Source organism: Bos javanicus, chromosome 22 (genome assembly GCF_032452875.1).
Source record: "Bos javanicus breed banteng chromosome 22, ARS-OSU_banteng_1.0, whole genome shotgun sequence".
Lineage (NCBI taxonomy): Eukaryota > Metazoa > Chordata > Mammalia > Artiodactyla > Bovidae > Bos > Bos javanicus.
In genome coordinates, this window is record NC_083889.1 from 14,348,086 (window position 1) to 14,373,440 (window position 25,355).

The window sequence follows — 25,355 nt, forward strand, 5'->3', positions numbered from 1 at the left end:
TCCAGACACTAAATATTGTGTGATTCACTTATGTAAGTTTACTAGGCAAATTCACAGAAGCAGAAAGTATAAGAGTTGTTGTCAGGGTCTGGGGGAATGTGGGGAATGCATAGTACTGACGGTTACAAAACAATGTGACTGTATCAACACTACACGCCACTGAACTCACACTATAAAATGGTTAAAATGGTCAATTTTATGTAATGTATATTTTACCACAATTTTAAAATCTACTGACTGGCAGGCAGTAACAAGTTTTGGTAAGTATGGGAAAACTGGAACCCTCACACACTGGTGCTGAGAATGTAAAATGGTGCAGCTGCTTTGGAAAACGATTCGGCAGTTCTTCAAGGTTAAAAAGAGTTACCATATGATGTAGCATAGAATACGTACCCACACAGAAATGTACACAACCGTTCATAGCAGCATCACTCACAAGAGCCGAAAGAAAACCACCCAAATGTCCACAGACTGATGAATGGAAACATAAAATGTGGTATACACAACAGAATATTATCAGGCAATAACAAGGAATACAGTATTGATACATGCTGCAACTTGGATGAATCTTAAAAAACATTACATTAAGTAAAAAAAGACAGTCACAAAGGATCCCATATTGTATGATCCATTTAAAGGCATATTTATAAAGACAGAAAGCAGATTAGTGGTTGCCTACAGCAAAATGTTAAGAGAAACTGGAAGAAAACAGGAGTGACTGCTAATGGGTACACAGGGCTTCTCTGTGGGATGATGAGATTAACTGTGGTGATGACTGCATAACTCTGTGAGTATGCTAAAAGCCTCTGAATTATACACTTTAAATGGGTGAATTGCATGGTGTGTCAATTACATCTCAATAAAGCTGCTATCAAGTAAACACCTATGAAGCACCTCTCTCTTAAGAATACTTACTAGAAAAACCAGTGATAATCAAGGAAGATGACTTAATTGTAAATCTTGCAATTACAAACATAGTTCACAGATTAACTTGCAATTATTCTTGTGAGTCTGTTATCTTGCATATGAAAAAAAATTAAAAATTCTATCTTTGCTTACTTTGGTCAAGGGAGAAGTCTTCTGTGGTGAACTCTGAGTCACAGCATCACCAGGACTTAATGCCACTGCAGTGCTGGTTCTTGGAGTAGGACGAGAACTGAAAAATGCACACCAGTTAACATTATTCAAGGGGCTTCCCAGGCGGCACTAGCAGTAAAGAGTCCGCCTGCCAATGCAGGAGACACAAGAGACCCTGGTTCGATCCCTGGGTTGGGAAGATCCTCTGGAGTAGGAAATGGCAACCTGCTCCAGTATTCTTGCCTGGGAAATCCCAAGGACAGAGGAGCCTGGTGGGCTATAGTTCATGGGGACACAAAGAGCTGGACACAGCTGATCAACTGGGCAGGGCATGGCATGCTATATACAGTATTTAGTTTTAACTAGAAGCTTAAAAAATATTATTTTTTTAATGTGTGCTGATCTAGGCAGGATTTACATTAATAAAAATAGCTCAGATATTCTACTGCTAAGTCACTTCAGTCATGTCTGACTCTGTGTGACCCCATGGACGGCAGCCCACCAGGCTCGACCGTCCCTGGGATTCTCCAGGCAAGAACACTGGAGTGGGTTGCCATTTCCTTCTCCAATGCATGAAAGTGAGAAGTGAAAGTGAAGTCGCTCAGTCGTGCCCGACTCTTCGCGACCCCATGGACTGCAGCCTACCAGGCTCCTCTGCCCATGGGATTTTCCAGGCAAGAGTACTGGAGTGGGGTGCCATTGCCTTCTCCGAGATATTCTACAAAGCATGGAAAATGTTTATAACTTTATTTCATAAAATGTTTGAACTGGTAAATTACTTTGGTACCTACTTAAGAAACAAGTTATAAACCTCATCTGTTTTTAATGATTTCTCCCACCCTTATCAATGGATGCCATACTCTGGGGGCCACTCCACTACATCCGGGTCTCTGAGTTTGAGTTTTTGGCATTTTAAGAAATTCTTCCATTTAAATCATTATGGTCTTTTGGTGATGAATTCCTTCAAATTTCCAAATATCACCTCTCCTCCACTTACCTGCCTTTGTATTCATTCATTAAACAAGTACTTACTTAGGTCACAAAATTTACCAGAGACTGTACAAAATTTTTTTTAACTGAATTTAAAATGCCTAAGATGTACAGACAAATTTAACATCCTTTATATTTAAATATGGGTAAAACAAATCAGGAAATTTTAGTTTATTATTATAACTCCTATGTCATGAAATTAAACTATGAGGCTGAACCTATAAATAAACTATAACACTTAATATTTACATTTTATCAAAATTTTAAATACATTGGCCTAATCACTTTAAATACCATTCTGATTTTATTATTTAAATGATTGCAAATATTGTTTAAGCCTCCCTCCCAGATAAAACTACATTTAAAAAAAAAACACAACCTGTTTTTTCCTATAAGTCTTTATCCAAATAAAGGAGCCAGACTTCTGAAATTTTAAATTCAATTTTACTTGCAGTAAAAGTACAAAATAAAGAAGTTTTAACCCTTATAAATAGAAAAGATAAGGTGGCTTGGTTAGAAATTTTAAAAACACAAAGGGAAGTCTACATTCCACTGGCCAGCACTGAAGAGTAACTTACAAGGAGAGCAAAATGGGAATGTGGCATTTATCCCTGGCCTTTACTTCTGTGCAACATGGTTCACCACCTGGACAAGACACTTTAAGAAGATTTAGCTTTCATCCCCCAAAGACTCCTTACCACTCTGTTATTCTACATACCTGAGAAGAAACATGGACTCATTCAATTGACCCCCCAGGGTACTCTTAGGCCGCAAGTCAGATGGATTTTCTGTGGCAGGAAGGTAAAACAATATCCATAAGTGAACAAAAATATGAGCAGGGCATGATGTAGACAGAAATGTGAAGAGACAGATAACACATATTAGGGACTGTCAGAAACAGTGTTCGGAGCAGCAGGACCATGGTCAAACGCAAGCTCACCCAGCCTGAAGGAGTGACTGAGTCGCTGCCCACTTTTCTCCCCCTTTGCTTGTCCACCTTGAGGGCTCTTCAGAAGTTCCGTGGCATCTTGGGACCCAGAATATTCCATGTTTCTGCTGTTTAACAAGAGAAACTCAACTCAATCGAGCTTACTACTGAGCTTTCTGTAGTTTTCTGTGTCGAACAAGAGGCTGGCAAAGATACTTAAGTTACACAGGACATTTGTATTTTTCACTGAGTAACTGAAATGAGCTCTCAATGTGTGCAAGGCACTGTACTAAGACGCCTATAAAATTTATCACTGAAAAATAAATAGCAGCAGACCAACAGGAGAAGTAAACCAGCACTCGAAGCATCAGTGAGCCAGCAATGAATGAGCTTCCCTTTCATTTCTGCCCTTCCAGTGTCGCCAGCCCTGGGCTCAAAGGAGCTCCACAAGAAATCCTCTATTTCTGTTCCAAGGAACAGGAAAGGGAATCCCTAAGGGTCAGAGCAGGGGAAATACCCTAGTTTTTTGTTTGGTTTTTGGTTTTTCTTATTCCCTTTTGTCCTGCCCCAGCCTCCAGGTAATCTTGCAGCACACACTTCTGGCCCACGCCTAAAATCCTATGGGAGAAACATCCTCTTTTCTAAACAGAGAGCTATGATCCCAAGAAGGTGAGGCAAATCTCTCTGTTCTCTTACTTTTCCTCTCTCATCATCTTCCTGTCACTTGGTCCCAAAGATATTCATCAAGACATAAAAGCATACACCATGAGGAAGTGTGGCTCACAGTGGGAAGGCAAGGTTGCCTCAATATTTGAAAACAAATTTATGTAAGAGTCCATAAAGAGACTCTAAAGGAGAGAAACCACATGATCCTATCTATTGATACAAAAAGGCATTTGACGTTTATTAATAACATTCGTTTCCAACTGAAAAAGGGAAGTTACAAAACCCTCCAGCTCATCGTGTGTACGTGTGTGTGTGCACACACACTCGCACATGTGAGCATGCTCTGTTGTACCCAACTCTTGAGAACCTGAGGTCTGTAGCCCACCAGGCTCCTCTGTCCATGGGGATTCTCCAGCCAAGAATACTGGAGTGGGTTGCCATTTTCCTTCTCCAAGGGATCTTCCTGATCCAGAGATTGAACCCATGGCTCTTGCATCTCCTGCACTGGCAGGCAGGTTCTTTACCACTAGCACCATCAGGGAAGCCCATTGTACTTAATGCAGAAAGGCTGAATGCATCCTAAACTCAGAAACCAGGCAATGGTGTTCATTGTCATCACCCCTCATACACTGAGTTCAGTTGCTCAGTCGTGCCCCACTCCTTCATTACCTCATTCATTACCATGCTAAAAAAAAAAGTCCTTGCAAGGCCAGTAAGAAAGAAAAGGCATACAGATCAGAAGGAAGATGGCATACTAAGGTGCAAGGTGGCCGAGGACTTGCTGACACTGATAGACAAGGACCCACGCCCAGTTTCTGTACTCTTCATAGAGCCTGAAGTGTGGAAACAGCTGAGCTCAGTGGGTCGCAGAAACCAAAGTCTGAGAGAGACCTTATATAGAATTCAGATTTCTCTATCCAGTACACTGAATTGACAAGATTAAAATTAAGAACAACCAAAAATCAAACAACCATTATCACTGAATGAAGTGGAGAGAGAAGGAGTCGATTATCTGGACTTTGGCTCATCTACTTTTCACCTTGTTCTTTTCAAAACACCATCACTTTTGTAAGTGTCCTGGACTAAGAAGACTTAATAATAAAATGAAGTATATTAGTCAGGATGAGCTAGGTTATGCTGTGGTAACATGATCCACAAATGCTAGTGACTTAGACTCTCCTAGCTTTATGTCTCACTCGTGCACACAGCCACCACAGGCAGGCAGGAAAGCTGTGCTCATCGTGGTCACTAAAGACCCAGCCTGAAGGCAACTCCATCTGGACATTTTCTTCCTGATCACCTCATCAGGAGAAAGAAAGGTAGCAAATCACACCCTAGCTCTTTGAGTTTCTACACAGAAATAACACATCACTTCTGCTCACATTTCATCAGCCACAGCAAGTCACAGGACTGCACCTAATTTCAAAGAGGGAAACAAGATCCTACCATGTGCTGACAAGGTGGGAGTCCAGGTGAACAGGACTAATGACCACAGGACTAAAACCCTGCCTGGAGAATAAACAACTGACCAGAGAATGAGCAAAGTCAAGCACACAAAATGTCGTGACTAAACTCTTTAAGCAACCCTTAATTAAACAAATGCCTGATTTTCTATTATGAAAAGCACAGAAATTCACATCATTGAGGCTGCAATCATAGCAATGGTCCAAGTGCTTAATAACCATGCCCCCCACACAAAGATCAGCTTGTACTACCTGACGTTGGAATCCTCAGTGCTTGAGTCCTGATCATTTCTAGCAAAAGCATCCTTCCAAAATGAATGCTGCAGCAGGTCTGCCCAAGTCAGTCTTTATAAAACAGAAATGTTTAAAATCTATTTTAATATGATTTACCATGGAGAATTCCCAGGACATGTCCTAGTTATACATATCAGATCCGTTTCACATATTCCTTTTTATTATCTATTTTTTAAATTCTTTTCTTAACTGGAGGATAACTGCTTTATAATACTGTGACGGCTTCTGCCATATAACAATGTGAATCAGTCATAAGCACACATGCCCCCTCCCTCCTGAAATCCCTTATCCCCTAACCCACCCCTATAGGTTGTCAGAGAGTACAGCACTGAACTCCCTGTGTCATACAGCAGCTTCCCATTAGCTATCTATTTTACACATGGTAACGCCCATGTTTCAGTGCTACTCTCTCAATTCATCCATCCTCTCCTTCCCTAGCTGGGTCCAAAGTCTGTTCTCTGTATCTGCATCTCTATTCCTGCCCTGCCAATTTTGTAACTTCACTTTTAGAAGTTCATTCAGAAATAAACAAGCTTATCAACCTCATGACTATACACAGTCACACCTCTGTTTAGGAGTCAAAACATTATTTAATCAGATCACCCACATTAAGATGACTTCAGGCCATATCTGAAAACTAGACTCACTTTCAAAGTATTAAGTTTTACTACTTATCAATTATACCTGAGGTATACTCAGATTCAAAATGATTAACCCTAAAATTCAAAAAAGATAGTAATTTATATCTAATTATTCAAAATTTAGGAAATGAAATTCAAACTATCTTGGTTGAAATTAAAATACAAGTGATAAAGAACTGGCAGCTGCAAGTATATGTCCCTTTTATACAAATGGCTCCTTAAATTCACTAACAATTAAAATTGCCAATAAAATGGAATTTCTTTTTCATCTACCAAAGTAGCAAAAAATGTATAAGATCAACAAAGCCCACTGTATTTAACAATTGGAGGGAAGGAGCTTTCTAAAATTGCTGGAAGTATAAACCTTCCCATGTTCCTGGGATCAGCAAATGTGTCCACATTTTTAATGTTCTTATTAATCTTTGGCCAGCAATCCCATCTTGAGAAACTTATTCAAAGGAGATAACTTCTTAAGTGAACAAAAACAAAGAGAGACAAAAACATATTTACTATAGCAGTCAGTATATATGATATTCTAAATCAAGAAGCATTCTCAAAAAAAAAAGCACTCTGAATACTGTTATCATACATTATTGCATGTACATTCAGCAGCCACTTAAAATGACCAAGTGAAAAAATAAAATGACCAAGCAGATATATAGAATAAAGAAACTACGTTGTGGGGTGGTCCCATTTATGCAAAAAAGTATTTCATATGGAATATAAATACATAAAAATATACCCTAAATAAGGTCCTAAATTAGCTAAATTAAGCATATTTATATCTTATCCAAAAAATCTGGGAGATTATCCACCAAAGTAACACTTATCCTAAAAGCATGCTATTGCAAGTACAGCAGTGTCTTACAATTTATTCAAGTATAAACATTTTCTTCTGTATAGTTTCTCTCATATTTAATGCTGATACATTACATGCTATACTAAATTTATTCATTTTACACCCTGAAGTAGAGACCCCAAACATTTGTCGAAAATCTCAAGATAACTAGTGGGAGAACCAGAAACTAGTTTCTCTTGTCTTCCAGGCCAGGGAGACCCTCACCTTCATTCCCTACTCCCCTCTGCCCTCCCCTACTCTGTATCGTAAGGATTTCTAACTTTCTGCCATCCCGGCTACACAGAGCATTCACACTGTGCCTGTGATCGTCACTTGACATTCCCAGTATGACAGGAATATCATATTGATAAATCACTTCACATTAAAATAGGGCCCTGTTAGTCATTATTACATTAAGTATCTTGACAGCACATCCACAGTGGGGTAGTCTAAGACAGTTTTAGCCTGAAATCCATAATGGAAACAAAAAAGTGTACTCCTTGGATTTGGGGAATTACAAGGAAATCTGTCAACCTATGAGGCAACTACGTGCTACATTAGAAGAAAAACTGACTTTTAAAATGTCTCCTGATTAAATACACCTGCAAACAGCAGCCACTCAATGTAGACTCAGATTTCTTTTTTTCCCCCCCAAAAAAAGAGAGATCATTTGAACAGTTCTTTCTAAAATAAGAACAGTACAATTTTAGAAGTACACTAAAGGAAAAAAAAAAGATTCCACTGCTCATTCATGTTAAAATATTACCCATACATACCTTTTCTGAGGGTCTTTTTGAAGCAAACCATCAAGCAGATTAATAAAATCTGAAGAAGCTTTAGGACAAGAAGAATCTAGATACAAAATAATAACCCAAAAAAGAAAGGAAAGTGGTTAAGTAATGAAAACACACCCTGCATCAACATTATAACAGCAGCATTTTAAGCACATCAATTATTTTTAAGAGAACACAGAATACATGAGTAACAATAAAGCCTCCACTTAATGGAGGAAGGGAACAAAAATTTTAAACTTTGTCCCTGGACCACAATAAAACATGTATCTCAAAAACTAAGTTCTGACTAACCTCTAAACTTTCTCTTTACAACCCAGTAACAATGAGCTCACACCGTTGTCTTCAACTATTAATTATGTTTCATTTTCTGAGGCAGTCTTAACTTAACCAGCTTTGCTTGATAATATACTGTGACTACAGTACTTGTAATCCCACTTTATTTCAAAGATTTTTAACAGGAAAAGAATAAACATCACAATATTATGATACTGTCAAATTCCATTCATCTCCAAGTGTTCTGTCTTTTTATACTGGACAGATGTATATCCTGGTCAAATTATCAGTCTATAATTAAAAGAAGTGGCCTAGAAGATGATGGCCAAAGCCATCAAAACAGATGGTGCTATTAGGCACTGTGGGCACAGTCTGAACAAGATCCCTGTGAAATAATCACCCTTGGGCCGCCAGTGGTTTTCTTGACCAGACCTTTGATACCTTCATTTTCAGATTTCTTTACGCTGCATAAACATCTTTAACTTATACAAGAAAACAATACTTAATGCTATGAGTACTTATACAAGTTAAAAATCAGAAGTCATCATTATAAGAAATAGGAATGACTGATTTCTATGAAAACGGAAGTTAAAAAAAAAAGAAAGAAATACAGACCCCTTTCAAAATATCAAGATTTTTTGTTTTTTTTCCACCTAGGATGAGTCTTAAAATACTGAAAATATTCTGCATTCCTATTTCTTCCATCAATTATTGAGGATTCTTTTTCTTTTAAAACTCACAACCTTATTTTTCAAATTCAAAATGAATATTCAAAATGAATATAAAGTCACATATGTGGTCTTAAGATCCACATCTTTTGAGGTATGTAGCAAAGTGTTTTATTATGTTAGTACCTTCTTTTTCTTTCCTTAAAATTGTTAATGGTAAACACATTAATTACAATTTGTAAATTTTCAATACTTTTAAAACACTGCAACCAAATCGAGCTTAAACGCTTGAGCTTATCAGAGTAGCATTCTAATTTCTCAAGATACAAGACTGAGAAATGCTTGATTTGTTCCTATTCAAACACTACATGGGACATGAGTACATATTAAGTAAATGGTATAGACATATGAACACACCAAAATGACATAAAAGTTTGAGTTTTAAATCTTTAAACCAGACTTCTTTTGATAGGAGGACAAAATAATTTGTATTTTTAAATGAGGGAACTTAATAGTACTCTGCTTTCCGTTTCAGCATCTTTTTAAAAATGGCAAAGGGAATACTAACATTTCTAAAAATATCAATGTGTGACTATTCAGAAAACACAAATTTGAGGGGTTATGAATCGACAGAAACACTTTGGGATAAAAATGCACCGTTGGTCCGTGTAGTAAATCGACTACATTTATAATAAAAAAGAAATCCTACCTTTTGGAATAGGTGGCAAAGGATCTTCATAACAAATCTTTTCAATTAGTTCTGAGACACATTCTGAGAAGAATGGAGGCTTTCCTTAAATCAAACGAAAGCTTGCAAAATTAAACAACAGTTTGCTACCACCAATAATTCTTAATGAATCTCAACTACAGACAGTTCAAAACTACATAATTTATAGGAAATGTATACATATATAGCATAATTAATTACTGAACGCTGGGTATATACCAGGCACACTGTCTATATATTTTTATATTTCTACAATTGAAAATTTATCATCCTAAAAATACAAAATTCACTTATGGATAACCATACTCCAAGAGTTGCATGGGCCACTGGACACATCTGAAAATTCATAGTCAAAGGTACCTTTACAAGATGTTCTACGAATAATCAGTTTTCAACAGTTAGGCATATTTCAACATTTCAACTGATTACCATGAAAAATATCCTTGTCAAAAGTTCCTAAAAACCTGCACGTGCTGAGACAACCAAGCAAGTCAGCAAAAACTAGTATATAGAAAAACTTAGAAAAATCTGCTTTTTCACCTCTTACAGGTAAACTCGTTGCAAACTACATATGTAACCATTATGTATGTGTGTCCAGCTCTGATTTTAAACTGAACCAGAATGTAATCACCTGAAAACATTTCATAGAGCAGGCAGCCCAAGGACCAGAGGTCACTGGTGATGGAGAAGTCGGTACCCCTCACAATTTCTGGAGCTGTATAGATAAGAGATCCTAAAAATAAAGGTGAAAGGACAGTTTTGTTAGACATTCATACTGCTGCCAACACAAATACACCTCGGAAAGACTAGGTGAAGTGAAAAAAGATCGGAGAACATGCACATGAATAGATCTTCATGCATATTTCACATTTTTATATGTTTTCTAATTTTAAGGTCCCACTTGCCAAGAGGGCTTCCCTTGGCTCCGTCAGTAAAGAATTCACCTGCAACACAGGAGACCTGGGTTCCATCCCTGGGTTGGGAAGACCCCTTGGAGGAGATCTTGGCAACCCACCCCAGTATTCTTGCCTGGAAAATCTCCATAGACAGAGGAGCCTAGTGGGCTGCAGTCCACAGGATTGCAAAGAGGCAGACATAACTGAGCGACTAAGTACAGCACTTGCTAAGAAAGCACTTGCTTTCAGTCCCAAAGTCATGTCAGATTCTGCAACCCCTCAGACTGCAGCCCAACAGGCTCCACTGTCCTCCATCATCTCCCAGGGTTTGCTCAAATTCAAGTCCACTGAGTCAGTGATACTACCCAACCATCTCATCCTCTGCTGCCCTCTTCTTTCACCTTCAATCTTTCCCAGCATTAGGGTTTTTTCCAACAAATCGGCTCTTTACATCAGGGTCCAAAGTATTAGAGTTTCAGCTTCAGCAACAGTCCTTCCAATGAATATTCAGAACTGATTTCCTTTAGGATTGACTGGTTGGATCTCCTTGCTGTCCAAGGGACTCTCAAGAGTCTTCTCCAGCACTACAGTTCAAAAGCATCAATTCTTTGGTGCTCAGCCTTCTTTATGGTCCAACTCTCACATCCATACACAACTACTGGAAAAACCACAGCTTTGACTAGACAGACCTTTATAGGCAAAGTAATGTCTCTGCTTTTTAATATGTTGTCTAGGTTTATCATAGCCTTCCTTCCAAGAAGCAAGCATCCTTTAATTCCATGGCTGCAGTCATCATCCGCCATGATTTTGGAGCCCAAGAAAATAAAATCTGTCCCTGCTTCCATTCTTTCCTCTTCTATTTGCCATGAATTGATGGGACTGGATGCCATGATCTTGGTTTTTTGAATGCTGAGTTTTATGCCAGCTTTTTCACTCTCCTCTTTCACCTCATTAAGAGGCTCTTTAGTTTCTCTTCACTTTCTACCATTAAAGTGGTATTATCTGCATATGTGAGAATGTATTGAAATACAAACCTTTTGAATAATCACCTGAGTAAGAGGTGTGGACACTGAAGTGCATTCTTTTAAATTAACAATTCAAATAGTTGTAAGAAAAGAACTTTTGATTGTTATCAACAATATCTTGATTAGGACAGATTAAGTTATATAGAAGTCAGCACTCCAAATTCTCACTGGCTTAACTGCACAAGTTTCTTCATCATGAAACTACACATCGCCTACAGGTCAGCCAACAGGCTTCGATCCTCACAGTCAGTCCATCCAAGACCCAGGCTACATTTCAGTACATGCTTCCTAAGTCAGCAAGGTGGGGGCAAAGAATGTGGTTAACTTAATACGGGCTCTTAAAACTCCCAACTCAAAAAGACTTCTGTGCATACCTGGTGAGCTGTGGCAGGGACGATGCAAACCTACCATGTATCCAGAAGAGGAACAGGCAGCCATTGGTTAACAGTACTAGTGTTTACCACGTACACTGGATAGAATTTAGTATTACCCAGAAATACCAAATTCCAGAGTTAGAAAGCACCCCTGCTTACTGACATGAACAGCTGAGGCCTGGAAAGTACCCTCACATGCTCTAAGCCACAGAGTTGGACAGTTACAGAACATCTGCCAAAACTCAGGGTTTCCTATCTTCCAATGAGAATGTCCTTCCCATGAAGTGAGTAATCACCAGTCACTAGAAAAGAGGTTAACATGCCCCCCTCATGGGGACTGTTCTTGGATTCAGCTCAGAAGTGACCAAGCATCACTGCTAAAAACTGACATTTCTCTATAACACAGCCCTCTTCCCCTTTAGAAGGGACTATTTCAAAAGGTACATTCCTGAAACATACCGCCCTCATTTTCTATAATAAAAGCACAGTCTACAATACTCATTTTCACCCATGCAATACTTGAGGATTTAAAGAGCCTTCTTCCTGGGCATGAAATTTTACTTCAACACTAACCCTGAAAGTTACATTTCTTTCCTCATATTTATGGGCCTCTGGTTAACCTGCTGCTCCCTATCACGTTACCTCCTTCTTGTCATCAAGGCCATGTGACCACCAGGCCCAGGGACGCCGCCCTCTCTCCCAGTGCCTTTTGCTTCCTGGTGAGTCTCACTGGGCCAAAGTCTCAAGTACTGCACCAGGAACTTAGGAAAAAAGATCTTTATCACTTCTATCCAAAGTTCTCATATAAGAAATATGACTTCCTGGTCAAGGAACTAGGATCCCACATGTCACATGGCATGGTCAAAAGAAAAAAAAAGTAGGAAAAAAAAAAAGAAATTTGACTTCACACTCTCCCCTCAAGCACAGCGAGGTAACAGCCTAGGCCCCATCTGTCAAAACCACCTCCCAAGGATGCACCCCTAAAAATCTTCCATACTTGCAGAATATTAGCTCCTTAACAATGCTGAATATGTACCGAGCTGCTGCTGTGTGCCAGACACCAGTGTTAAGTGCTGAGGATACAGCAGGAAGGGAGACAAAATCCCCTTCCTTACGTTCTAACGAGCGGTCAGTGATGAAGTGAATGAGAAGGCTTTGTCAGAGGTTCCCTGTGCTTTAAACGGCATTAGACCCACATGGAAACCCTTAGGTCCTAGACAAAGCCATCCATAAATCCAGGCTTCTCCTGGTCCTTATTATTTATTTTCAATACATCATTTGGCTGGCAACATGAAAGGTGGACACTTTCTCCAAAACACAGGACTTGGGCGGCCCACCACTGGACTTCGGACCTTGAAGCTCGCCTCATACCTTTCACTCTACTTTTCATGCTTTTCTTCACTACATTCTCCCCGCTGTCACCTCCTCCTTCTTCTGCTGCCACCAAGGTGAAGAACTCTTCCAAATTTTCACCTTCCACTTTGGCCAAGGAAAAATTACTAAACTTCAGTGTTCCAGGCCCTTCCAAGAGTATCTATAAAGGTGAAGAAACAAATGTGTTCAAACACAAATTCAAAGTAATTTGCATTTCCATCCGTACCTCTTATAATCTCACTACAGAACCCTGACTGTTGGCTTTCTTGCTTCATCACAACTCAGAAAATTAAACACAATTTTTTTTAAAAGAAGATGCTATGCTCAATCGCTTCAGTCATGTCCAACTCTTTGCAATCCTATGGACTGGAGCCCACCAGGCTCCTCTGTTCATGGGATTCTCCAGGCAAGAATACTGGAGTGGGTTGCCATGCCCTCCTCCAAGGGATCTTCCCAACTCACGGATTGAACCTGGGTCTTCTGCACTGCAGGATTCTTTACCACTGAGCCACCAGGGAAGCCCCAAAAAGCAGCTTAGGAAATTTAAATCCAACACTATCAGAATCAAATATTAAATTCTCCCTTCTCAGATGCAGATGAAAAATGTGTCATAAAACCACAGAGGGAAACAGCAGTCTTTTGGGAAAGATGAAGAATGTACATGAAACAATCTACTCACGAACCCTCAGTAACAGCTGAAAGAGGATTTGGAAACCCACCAGTCCTAGGCATTGTTTATTTAAATGATGAAGTGTGATTTAGGGTTCAGACTAAGGGTTCTGAAGTTACAGACCTAGATTTGACCCCTAGGTTCACCACTTACTGGCAGTCTAACCTGCAGAAATTACTTACCCTTTGTAAATCTCAGTCTCTTCACCTATAAAATGGGGAAAGTGATACTTCAGATAGTTTTAAGGATTGAGGTTACACATGATGCAAAGGGCTTCTGACCATGACTGGCATATGGAAAGTGCTCAAGTCTGCTAATATAATTTGTGATGAGAAGTTATCTGTTGATTATTGAAACTATACCAGGAACCAGTGTTCTCTTACCTTTACCTTTTCCCTTCCTTGCAAGGGGCTTTTTGATCTCAAAAGCAATTTAAAGTTTACTCTTTACTTCTAGTCACAAATATTAAGGATGTCAGTTAAGTCTACCACAGTGACTTTTTTTTTTCTTTTTTTAAATTTTATTTTAAAACTTTACATAATTGTATTAGTTTTGCCAAATATCAAAATGAATCCGCCACAGGTATACATGTGTTCCCCATCCTGAACCCTCCTCCCTCCTCCCTCCCCGTGACTTTTAAACTTTGTGGTTTTTTTGAGCACCTGAAGGCCTTGTTCAGGTGAAGACAATAACTGACAATAACTAGTCCCTACCCTGAGTTTCTGATTCAACCGGTCTGGGGTGAGGCCCAACAACCTGCATTTCTAACAAGTTCCAGGTAATGTTGATGCTGCTGGTCCAGGGAACACACTTGTAGAACCACCAGTAGGTGGCAGATAATTTTTTTTAAGTTAGTAAATATTTTGGACTTTGCAAGCCATACGGTTTCTGCCCTGACTTCTCAAGTCTGCAACCCCTGACAATACATAAATCAAAGGGCGTGGCTGTTCCAACAGAACTCCATTCACAAAAATAAGCATCCTGCTGGAACTCCTCCAAACCTAGTTCTAGAGTAAAAGTTACCTTATAAATCAGCCTGAAGCTCCAAGATTATGAACAGCTGATATGAGACCTCATTAAAGAGCTCACATGTAGGAGCTGGCACATTATAGCCTCTGGGCCATATACTGCTACTGCCTATGTTTGTACAAGCATGAGCTAAACATGGTTTTTATGGTTCTACTAACTACTACTAAGTCACTTCAGTCGTGTCCAACTCTGTGCGACCCCATAGACGGCAGCCCACCAGGCTCCCCTGTCCCTGGGATTCTCCAGGCAAGAACACTGGAGTGGGTTGCCATTTCCTTCTCCAATGCATGAAAGTGAAAAGTCAAAGTAAAGTCACTCAGTTGTGTCAGACTCTTAGCGACCCCATGGACTGCAGCCCACCAGGTTCCTCTGTCCATGGGATTTTCCAGTCAAGAGTACTGGAGTGGAGTTCTAAGTGGTTGAAAAAAATTGCCTGGTTCTAAGTGGTTGAAAAAAATGAAAATAATACTTGACAGGTAAAAATTACATGAAACTGACATTTCCATGTCCACAAATAGAGGTTTTTTTGAAACAAAGTTACACCCATCCATTTACACATTGTCCACAGCTACTTTCAGGGCTGTAACACAATTAAGTGGTTATAGCCTTCATACAAGTATATGAATATTTCAAATAAGAATGTCTGTTAACACAGAGTTTTTATGGAGTTTTTCTTTTGTAGATTTCATTACATTCTTCTACAGATGGCCTAAAGTAACATTTAACAAGAACATACTCAACTTTTCATTCCATTAACAAAGGAAAAGTAGTAGCAACTAAGACCAGTAACACATACAATCCCTCAGAGTATGAACTTGTAAAGGTAACAGGTGCCACTGACTGCGAATTTCACCTAAACATAATATGTAATTCTCACTATCTCCTTGAAATATCTACCCCCCCCCACCCCCGCCACATCACAGGCAAGAAACCTAAGGTACAAAGAGACAGAAAGGGTAACGGGTCCAGGACACACAGCATCTCAGTGTCAGTGTTGATGTGACTCAGACACTAAGGAGGTCTGTGACTCTACAACACTGAAACACATCTGCTGCTGCTGCTAAGTCACTTCAGTCGTGTCCGACTCTGTGCGACCCCACAGACAGCAGTCCACCAGGCTCCCCCATCCCTGGGATTCTCCAGGCAAGAACACTGGAGTGGGCTGCCATTTCCTTCTCCAATGCAGGAAAGTGAAAAGTGAAAGTGAAGTCGCTCAGTCGTGTTCGACTCTGTGCGACCCCATGGACTGCTGCCTACCAGGCTCCTCCGTCCATGGGATTTTCCAGGCAAGAGTACTGGAGTGGGGTGCCATTGCCTTCTCCAGAAACACATCTAGCGATGGGTAATTATTTCTACCAGAAAAGAAAAACGTTTGATATAAAATAGCAGGAATCAAACACACATTGTCAAGAATGTCATTATCAAACTAAAATAATGGCTCATAAGTGTGAACTATAATTTAAGAATGAAGAGTCTTATTCTATAGGTCTCTTGAGCTCATCAACCACAACATACCTCAAGAGCAATGATACTCACTCCGAGAATCCTGAAAGGAGGGGAGATTTCACTTTCTAAAAGGTACTTCAATAGGCAGCTAAATAGGAACCTAAAATATAATACTATGTACTTCCTTTTGTTAAAAAAAAAAATGTTGACTAAAAAATTTCAAGATGCTCTAAATAGATCAAAGTTGTATCTAAAAATAAAAATATCTTTGAGGAAGCATTATAAATTGAGACACAAACAGTCAGGGAATCAAAACGTTTATGAATTACCTTCCTGGGAGAAATGTCACAAAAGAGAATGCCAAGTTGATGAAGATGGTGTAATCCAGTCAGCAGGTCAATCCCAAATTCTCTCACTACATCTTCTGGGAGGTTTTCATCTTGAGCAATAACCATTTCTAAAGAACCACCTGCAAGTTGATTAAAATCACCCACTTTAACCCACCAGCATTACACAGTGCCTCTAGAAAGGTTCCATGCTGGGACCTGAGCATTAAAACATGATCAAATCAGTCCATCTGGACAATCTGACGGGGAAACATACTCGTGAATGAACACTGGTCCAGGAAGCCTAACAGGAAGCTCCACAGTCCAGAGCCAGCTAAGGGCGAGTGGCTGCTCGGCCTGGAAGGACAGTCAATAAATATGCCAGTGGAGTGAAGAAGAATCACTCTGGCACTGTGATCTCTCACTCCAGACCCCTTGGGAAAGAAACAGCTACAGAAATTAGTGTTAAGTGCTACTGTAAACGGTACACTTTAATCACACTGTGCAAAGGACAGTCATGTTTACCCCCATGCAAAGCTAGGTCACATTCCGCAAGTACTGCCTGACACAAAAAGGTGCTCTTCCTTAAGTGTTAGGAAATTACAAACTCTGATGTAATAATAGGTCAGTGGCAGACATACTGTGAATTCCACGTCTATATCCTTCCAAGGTCCCTGTCATAACTCTACCACCTAAGTGTCAGAAACAAACTTTTTTTTTTTTTTTTAGGATCAAGATTATAATCAGAAGTCAAGTTCACAGAAAAGGAAGTCTTAGCTGGCAGCTGAAAGTTCAATCAGAATTCCTGTGATGAAGGTAGGAGGCATTCTGAGTTCTGTTCATTTTGCTCGGTGAGTGAGGAACCATTCCAAACACAGGTATAAATGAGTTAGGTTGTTACAACAGCCAGGGGTCAGAAATAACTGCTGAAACAAAAAGTAACACAGGTGGAGTCCCCTGATCACCTCAACAGTGTATACATCTTATGAAAGAAATTAAACCACTGTCTCCTCCCGTTGATTCAAAAAATAAAATGCAAAATGCAAATAATTTACAATTCCAGATAAGCTCTTTCATAATTGCTTTATAAATTCTAAGGGCCAATAGGTCAGAGACTCATAAAGCTAGAAATTATTACATTTTATCTTAATATTTAATGATTCTTTATTATTACTCAATGTATAACTGTGGTACTTCTTACATTTTTTCCTAAACACACTGAAACTAAAAGTCCAGACAAAACCTATGTATTTAGTCACCTTTCTCTCTGTATACAGTCTTGGAAAATTTTATCAAGCAAGAGCTATGTTATCTCTAATTATTGCCAGGTGGTAGAATTTGTTGATCCATCTATTTTTCTATATTGCTTAAGTTTTACTAATGTAAGTATCCTTTGCATAAGAATAAAAAAATAAGAACTAATTAGGCAATAGATAGTTTACCTCAAATCTTTTATTTTTCTTGAATGGAAAAACTTGTTTGATCAATCACTAAAAATTATGTCTAAATTTTATGAAGATGATTTAGTATTATTTTATACCAAAATAAAGTTAACCCTAAACTGCATCTCTTCCTCTTACCAAACACCTTTGCTTTTTTCCTGTCCCTAATATATCAAACAACAGATGTTCAAGTTAATGTAGTCAATAGTATGCTTCTATTCATAATAGAAGGAAAAGTGAAAAATAACAAAACCTACATCACATATTTTTTCAAAGCAATACACGGTGACTATAATCGTAGCACTTCTTGGCTCCTACCTGTGCAGAGTTCCACAACTAGCCAGAGATGATTGCTGGTTTCATACCATTCATGAAAAGTTACAATGTTCTTGTGTTTAATTTCATGGGTGAGACGGACCTATAAAAACACACAGCATTCACACTGAGAAAAAAAGTTCTTAAAACCTTTGAATCTATTAAGAAACACCTAAATATCACACCTGGGAAATACATAAGAAAACAATGGAACTTATTCAGAGGAATAAAATAATAAATAATTTAAAATATAGACATTAAGAATGATGGTTATGTGCTTACTCGCTCAGTCGTGTCTGACTCTGCAACCCCATGGACTGTACAGCCTGTCAGGCTTCTCTGTCCATGGAATTCTCCAGACAAGAATACTAGAGTGGGTTGCCATTTCCTTCCCCAGGGGATCTTCCTGACCCAGGGATCAAACTCCTATCTTCTGCATTGCAGGTGGATTCTTTATCATCTGAGCCTTCAGGGAAGCCCTAATGTGAACATACTGATCTTAAAATGTACATTTCCAATGGATTATAAGAATACTTGTATACCAAAAAAAAGAGTGAATTCAAAAACTCAGTAATAAAGATGCAAAAGCGTGTCCATTAAAAAATATTAAGTAGCTTTGGGGATTTTTGGCTTTCCCCATTTAAAAATCCCATTAAATATAGGAACTAAGACTACAAAAATGTGTATAGAACATCAAGACTCAATTGCTGATGACTATCAAAGTGCACTGGATCCTTGCTTTCTGATTTTCTTAATAAAAAAAAAAAACAGAAATTCTACTGTCACTCAACACAGGCTAATGAGCCCATAATTTGTAGAAATACAGAGCTCCCTGTTTAAGAAATGGAATTTGGCATGCTCCAGTAACAACTTGGTGGGCTCATATTGTAACAAAAATAAAGGAAAACTAATCTACATGACTTAGAAGACAGATGAGGAGAAAACCAAACAGAGTGACCAAGGGAGAATTTGAGGAGCATCTTGTAATAAATCCCCAATATAAGGCCACTAGAGAACGGGGAGAACCCTGGGTAAATAAGTTTAAAGGGATCCTTGCTAATTCTGGCTCGGGAAGGGGAGGTCCTAGCGAAAAAATAAAGGAGATACAGAAACCCCAAAAGAATTCAGGCCACAGCACATTCCTCCTGACCCTGCCCATCACTCAATATTTGCCAAGTACCTACTCTTCCAGACACTGCTCTGCCGATCTCACCCTCCACCCGGACCTCCATCGCCCATGTGCGGCCGCCGCTGGCCAGTGCAGGAGGCAGTGTGGCCAGCACTCGCCACAGAGGGCCACTGTGCTCTGGAGCGGCAGCCGGGATGAGCTTCAAGTGTAAAATACACACCAGACACCCAACAACCAACATCAGAATTAGAAAAATCTCTCAATGGTTACACGCTGAAAAAATAATACATGGTATTATTAATCTCATGAGATTAATATATATTAATAAGATGAATTTCACCTATTTATTATCCTTTTTCAATGTAGATACTATGTACTTTACAGTTAGATTTATAACCCCCATTATATATCTATTGGACAGCATTGCTAGATTTTTTTTTTTTAACTGGTAACATTATTCTCTCCAAAATTTCTTCCACACATCCTAATCCATGACCACCACTCACTCACTTTCCAGCTCACTCGCTCCAGGACTGCAATTCTGGTTCAATCCAACCCTCCCCACAGTCTACATACACCTAAGGCACTGAAGCAGACACAAACCATGCTGATTGCTCTGCCTTCCTCTGATGGTCCCCACTCTAAAGGGCCCCAGCCAGTCTGCCCTCCAGGTAAACCTATTCACATCTTTTCTTTCCTTTTCTCTGGAACACTGCCTGCCCGTTTCCCCTAAGTGAAGACAAGATTCTCACCTCAGTGAAAACGTAATCAGAAGAGAAATTCCTCCTGTTCCAAATCAACCAACTAGAGAGCATCTTGTCCCATACAGCTGTCTTCCCTCAACTGTCCACATGCCTTTCAAAAGCCAGCACCTCCTCACACAGGTGAGGATGGCTGTTTAAAATAATAATAAATAACAATAATGACAAAAATAACAAGTGTTGGCCACAGTGTGGAGAAATGAGATCCCTCGCACACTGCTGTGGGCATGTATAATGGTAGGGCCTCTGGGGAAAACCGACTATTTCATGGGTTTGGAAAAATCGGTAATGACTTGTATTATTATAGCATCTATCATATAGAAGAGTTTCACTGCCCTAAAATCCTCTGTGCTCCGCCTATTCATCCCTCCCACTCTCCCCGACCCCCCAAACTCTGGCAACTACTGATCATTTTACTGTTTCCATAGTTTTGCCTTTTCCAGAATGTCACATGGTTGGAATCATACACTATGCAGCCTTTCCAGACTGGCTTCTCTTACCAAACCATGTCCATTTAAGGTTCCTCTGTGTCTACTTGTGGCTTGACTGCCCATTTCCTTTTATTAATGAACAGTATTCCAGTGTATATATGTTCCAGTTTGTTTATTGATTACAAATAAAGCTGCTGTAAACATCTGTGTGCAGGTTTTTGTGTGGACCTAAGTTTTCAACTCTTTTGGCTAAGTACCAAGAGTGTGGTACTTATTCATTCAGAACTCTTTTCATCTTGCAAAAATGAAAATTTCTACACATTAAATAATAACTCCCCATTTCCCCTTTCCCTGGCAATCACCATTGTATTGTACTGTTTCTGAAAGGTACCTCATATAAGATGGTGACGGCTGCACAGTAATAGGCATATACTTACTGACAATATTAAACTACATACTGAAAATGGTTAAGATGATAAACTTCGTTATGTGTGCTGCTGCTAAATTACTTCAGCCGTGTCCCACTCTGTGCGACCCCATAGATGGCAGCCAACCAGGCTCCACTGTCCCTGGGATTCTCCAAGCAAGAACACTGGAGTGGGTTGCCATTTCCTTCTCCAATGCATGAAAATGAAAAGTCAAAGTGAAGTTGCTCAGTCGTGTCCGACTCTTAGCGACCCCATGGACTGCAGCCCACCAGGCTCCTCTGTCCATGGGATTTTCCAGGCAAGAGTACTGAAGTGGGGCGCCATTGCCTTCTCTGTTGTTATGTGTATTTTTCCACAATTAAAAAAAATAGCTAGGTTTGGTCCAAGGAGTCTGGGATGTAAAGTGGTACAACTATTTTAAACCCAAGTTACTCTCACCTAATGTCCTTCCTTTGGAAAGCTTCATAATCATGTACTAAATTTAAAAGTAAATGATCTAGGGACTTCCCTGATGCTCCAGTAGCTAAGACTCCTAGCTCCCAATGCAAGGAGCCAGGGTTTGATCCCTGGTCAAGGAACTAGATCCCAACTGCCACAGCTAAGTCCTGTCACATTCAAATAAATTTATTCTTAAGTGATCTGATACAGACTGTATTTTCCCTGACTCATAAAAAAAACAAAAACCAGAAATCTAAGTTGCTAATTATTGATACTTGAGTATGTTTAGAAGCCATTATTCAGGACTACTGGCACTAAAGAGAGAAGGTCACCCATTCCAGACTGAAAATGGACCGTCTGCTACAGTGAGTTCAGGGACTTCTGTTTACATACTACTTACTCCATCTGATCATCTCTTCCCAAAGGGAGAGAAACATACTTGACTTACCCAGTTGGTTATTTCAGGCCTCCTGCACTTATCACTACAAAGAATAGCTACAAAATTGATGGTCCCCTTCCGTCGTCCCTTGTAGACCACAGTTTTGCTTCCTCGGCCAATCTCCTCATACAGGATGAAGTTTTCCATCTCTGGGTTGACTTCTCACCTTCGGTAAAATGACAGCCTAATAGCATCTCTAACTCCTAAAAAGTAAACAAATATGACACTTCAAAACCCAAACTAGCTGCATGATTGATTAGCCTAAGCTATTTAATATGTAATCAATAAATCTAGTAATTCTATCAATTCAAAAATCCACCTACAAATGTTGATACAAGTATCTTTGTTTTTGTAAAATGAAAAAAAACTAAGAAAAAAAAAATTCAAAAACCAATATTCAACTCCCTAATGACAAGACCGTAACAAAAATAATGAAAATGACAGCTATTTTGAACACATGGAACAAAACCAGGGAATGAATGAGATTTCAGTCAATGTATCTTGATACAGCTCTTACTCTGTTACACCGGAAAGCACTTTGTGTCAGTAACTGTGTAATGAATGGGGTAGTAAGCTCCATCTAACCATAAATTATGAGAAATGAGACAATGCATGTGAAAACACTATATAAATAAATATGAAATGATAGTTTTTCTATCTAACCCACAGAGATTTTAAGAGTCAATTCAAATATTATTCGAAGTCAGTGGTCAGCAAACTACTGGTTCCTGGGCCATATCCAGCCTGCTGAGTCCTTTGTAAATAAGTGGAACACAGCCATGTCCAGTCATTTATATGCTGTCTAAGGATGCTTTCCAGCTATGACAGCAATGTTGAGTAGTAGTAAGAGTGACCCTATGATCTGCACACCCTCTAAAATATTTACTACCTGGCCCTTTACTGAAGAAAGTTTGCCAACTCTTTCAAATTATTTTTTTTAAACCACCCACTAAAACAACTTCATTTTCTTGGCCAACAAAATCACCTTATATTCATGAGTGAATAACAATCTGATGTAGTCTTTTACGAGGCCATGCGGTTGCAAAGAGTCAGACATAACTTAGCAACTAAACAACAGGGGCTTATACTTCAGCCAAGAACAGAAGTGTCAATACTTATACTGATAGTAGATATGCTTTCAGTTCAGTTCAGTTGCTCAGTCGTGTCCGACTCTTTGCGACCCCATGAACCACAGCACACCAGGCCTCCCTGTCCATCACCAACTCCCGGAGTCCACCCAAACCCATGTCCATCAAGTCGATGATGCGATCCAACATCTCATCCTCTGTCGTCCCTTCTCTTCCTGCCCTCAATCTTTCCCAGCATCAGGGTCTTTTCCAATGACTCAGGTCTTTGCATCAGGTGGTCAAAGTATTGGAGTTTCAGCTTCAACATCAGTCCTTCCAATGAACACCCAGAACTGATCTCCTTTAGGATGGACTGGTTGGATTTCCTTGCAGTTCAAGGGACTCCCAAGACCCTTTTCCAACACCATAGTTCAAAAGCATCAATTCTTCGGTGCTCACCTTTCTTTACAGTCCAACTCTCACATCCATACATGACCACAGGAAAAACCATAGCCTTGACTAGACGGACCTTTGTTGGCAAAGTAATGTCTCTGCTTTTGAATATGCTGTCTAGGTTGGTCATAACTTTCCTTCCAAGGAGTAAGCGTCTTTTAATTTCATGGCTGCAGTCACCATCTGCAGTGATTTTGGAGCCCAAAAAATAAAGTCTGACACTGTTTCCACTGTTTCCCCATCTATCTGCCATGAAGCAATAGGAGCAGATGCCATGGTCTTAGTTTTCTGAATGCTGAGCTTTAAGTCAACTTTTTCACTCTCCTCTTTCACTTTCAAGAGGCTCTTTAGTTCTTCTTCACTTTCTGTCATAAGGGTGGTGACATCTGCATATCTGAGGTTAGTGATATTTCTCCCGGCAATCTTGATTCCAGCTTGTGCTTCCTCCAGCCCAGCGTTTCTCATGATGTGCTTTCAGAGTAGCTCAAAATCTTGGAATGCTAAGGAAGTAACGTGGTTTCCTTACTTCCAGGAGAAATAAAATTTTAAGTGCTCCTATGTTCAGAAATGATTAAAAGCAGTACTTTCACCTGCCAGGTGAACTATTATTAAGATTCTGAGGCATTCTAAGCCTGACATTCCAGAAGCAGAACAAAATCATCTGGCTGCTATTAATATTGCTGCAAGAAATGCTGCCCTTAAAGGGACCAACAGCAACCAAACCTCTGTCATGGTCCAGAGAGATATTTCCCAAAATGGTAATCTAGAAAAACTGGCGCAAAGTGCCAACAGTTGGCCTCAGAAAAGGAAAAACAAGATTAGAAATTCAACAACTGTTGGTTTGGTAAGAGAAAAAGCTTTGGTTTGGACTAAGGAACAGCCTTGCCCTATGAGAGACTAAAATCCCCACTCCTTATCCCTGTACATGCATTTTGTCAGTCTACTAACAAAATACGGCCTTCATGAATCAATACCGCTGGGGAAACATCAACTAGTGGCAAATGGATTACATACTGCATCATCTAACAGACAAAGTATGATTTAGTCATGATCTGTGTGTTGTCGAACTGGACTGAATCCTTTGCTTGCAGACAGTCTACTGCCTCTTATGGGGCTAAAGGACCAGCATTTTTAAGACTCAACTGGCAAAATACAGAGGCCCTCCAAATATCTCGACCAAAAGCATGGCTGTTGGTCCTTCTAAATCTCAGATCCACCCCTTCTGTAATTCAGAAACTCTCAACCTCTTGAGACAGTCACAGGACATCCAATGCACTGGGCTCCTGCTTCTTACAATCCACAACTAATAAACGGAGAGTTACTCCAACATTGAAAGGCCTAATTGCTTCTACGAAAAATAACCATGTTTTGGCAGGGCAGTCTTTTTATAGGGCACCCTCAGGAAACAAAGACCTCCAGCATCACACCTTGCAACCTGGAGAGTTCGTTTACTGGAAAAGACACTTCTGGAAGAACCATCTTCAGCATCACTAGAAAGGTCCCTACTGAGTATTACTAACCAACCCTTGTGCCACCGAACTCCAAGGAACACAACTTTTGGATTCATGTGACACATCTAAAGAAAGTGCAGAACTCTGCTGGACCTGACTTTACCTTCTGACTGGATCTGAAAGTAAAGATTCTGTGGAATTAAAGCAGACAACATCCAATGAGACAGCTTTCCCAAGGTATGCAGATCTGGCCTGCGGAAGTTTGTCACTGCGGGGCTGCACCCTGAAGGCCCACGAGCCTTGTAACTGCTCAGTCTCAGACAGAGAGCCTGGAGTCAGCAACAGACATAAATGACTTATTGGACACGGGGTCTTAAATGCCTGAAGCAAGGTGCTGGAGAGACAATCCACTGTGTGTGGCAGACAGCAGGCAGAACAGGACAGAGCAGCAATCTTCACTACTTGAGGGAGGAGGAGTCTACCATTTACAAGGCAACTGATG

At 39.7% G+C, this 25,355-nt stretch overlaps 1 protein-coding gene across 11 annotated transcripts in view; it reads right to left on the reverse strand.

Annotated features, from left to right (window-relative positions):
- The window catches only part of ULK4 (unc-51 like kinase 4), a 508,471-nt gene that overhangs the window by 480,225 nt on the left and 2,891 nt on the right, over positions 1–25,355 (reverse strand). For 7 of the 11 annotated variants that reach the window (XM_061396049.1, XM_061396042.1, XM_061396045.1 and 4 more), the window contains exons 2-12: positions 21,892–22,085; positions 18,260–18,359; positions 16,503–16,642; positions 13,026–13,188; positions 9,991–10,092; positions 9,342–9,425; positions 7,674–7,749; positions 5,377–5,469; positions 3,008–3,123; positions 2,786–2,855; positions 1,060–1,156 (exon numbers count right to left, since the gene is read on the reverse strand). In XM_061396049.1, the coding sequence (XP_061252033.1) occupies positions 1,060–1,156; positions 2,786–2,855; positions 3,008–3,123; positions 5,377–5,469; positions 7,674–7,749; positions 9,342–9,425; positions 9,991–10,092; positions 13,026–13,188; positions 16,503–16,642; positions 18,260–18,359; positions 21,892–22,029 (1,179 nt within the window). In that variant the 5' untranslated portion in view covers positions 22,030–22,085. Of the gene's footprint in view, positions 1–1,059; positions 1,157–2,785; positions 2,856–3,007; positions 3,124–5,376; positions 5,470–7,673; positions 7,750–9,341; positions 9,426–9,990; positions 10,093–13,025; positions 13,189–16,502; positions 16,643–18,259; positions 18,360–21,891; positions 22,086–25,355 lie in introns of those variants that run through there. The other 4 variants (XM_061396048.1, XM_061396047.1, XM_061396041.1 and 1 more) reach the window with 3 other exon arrangements.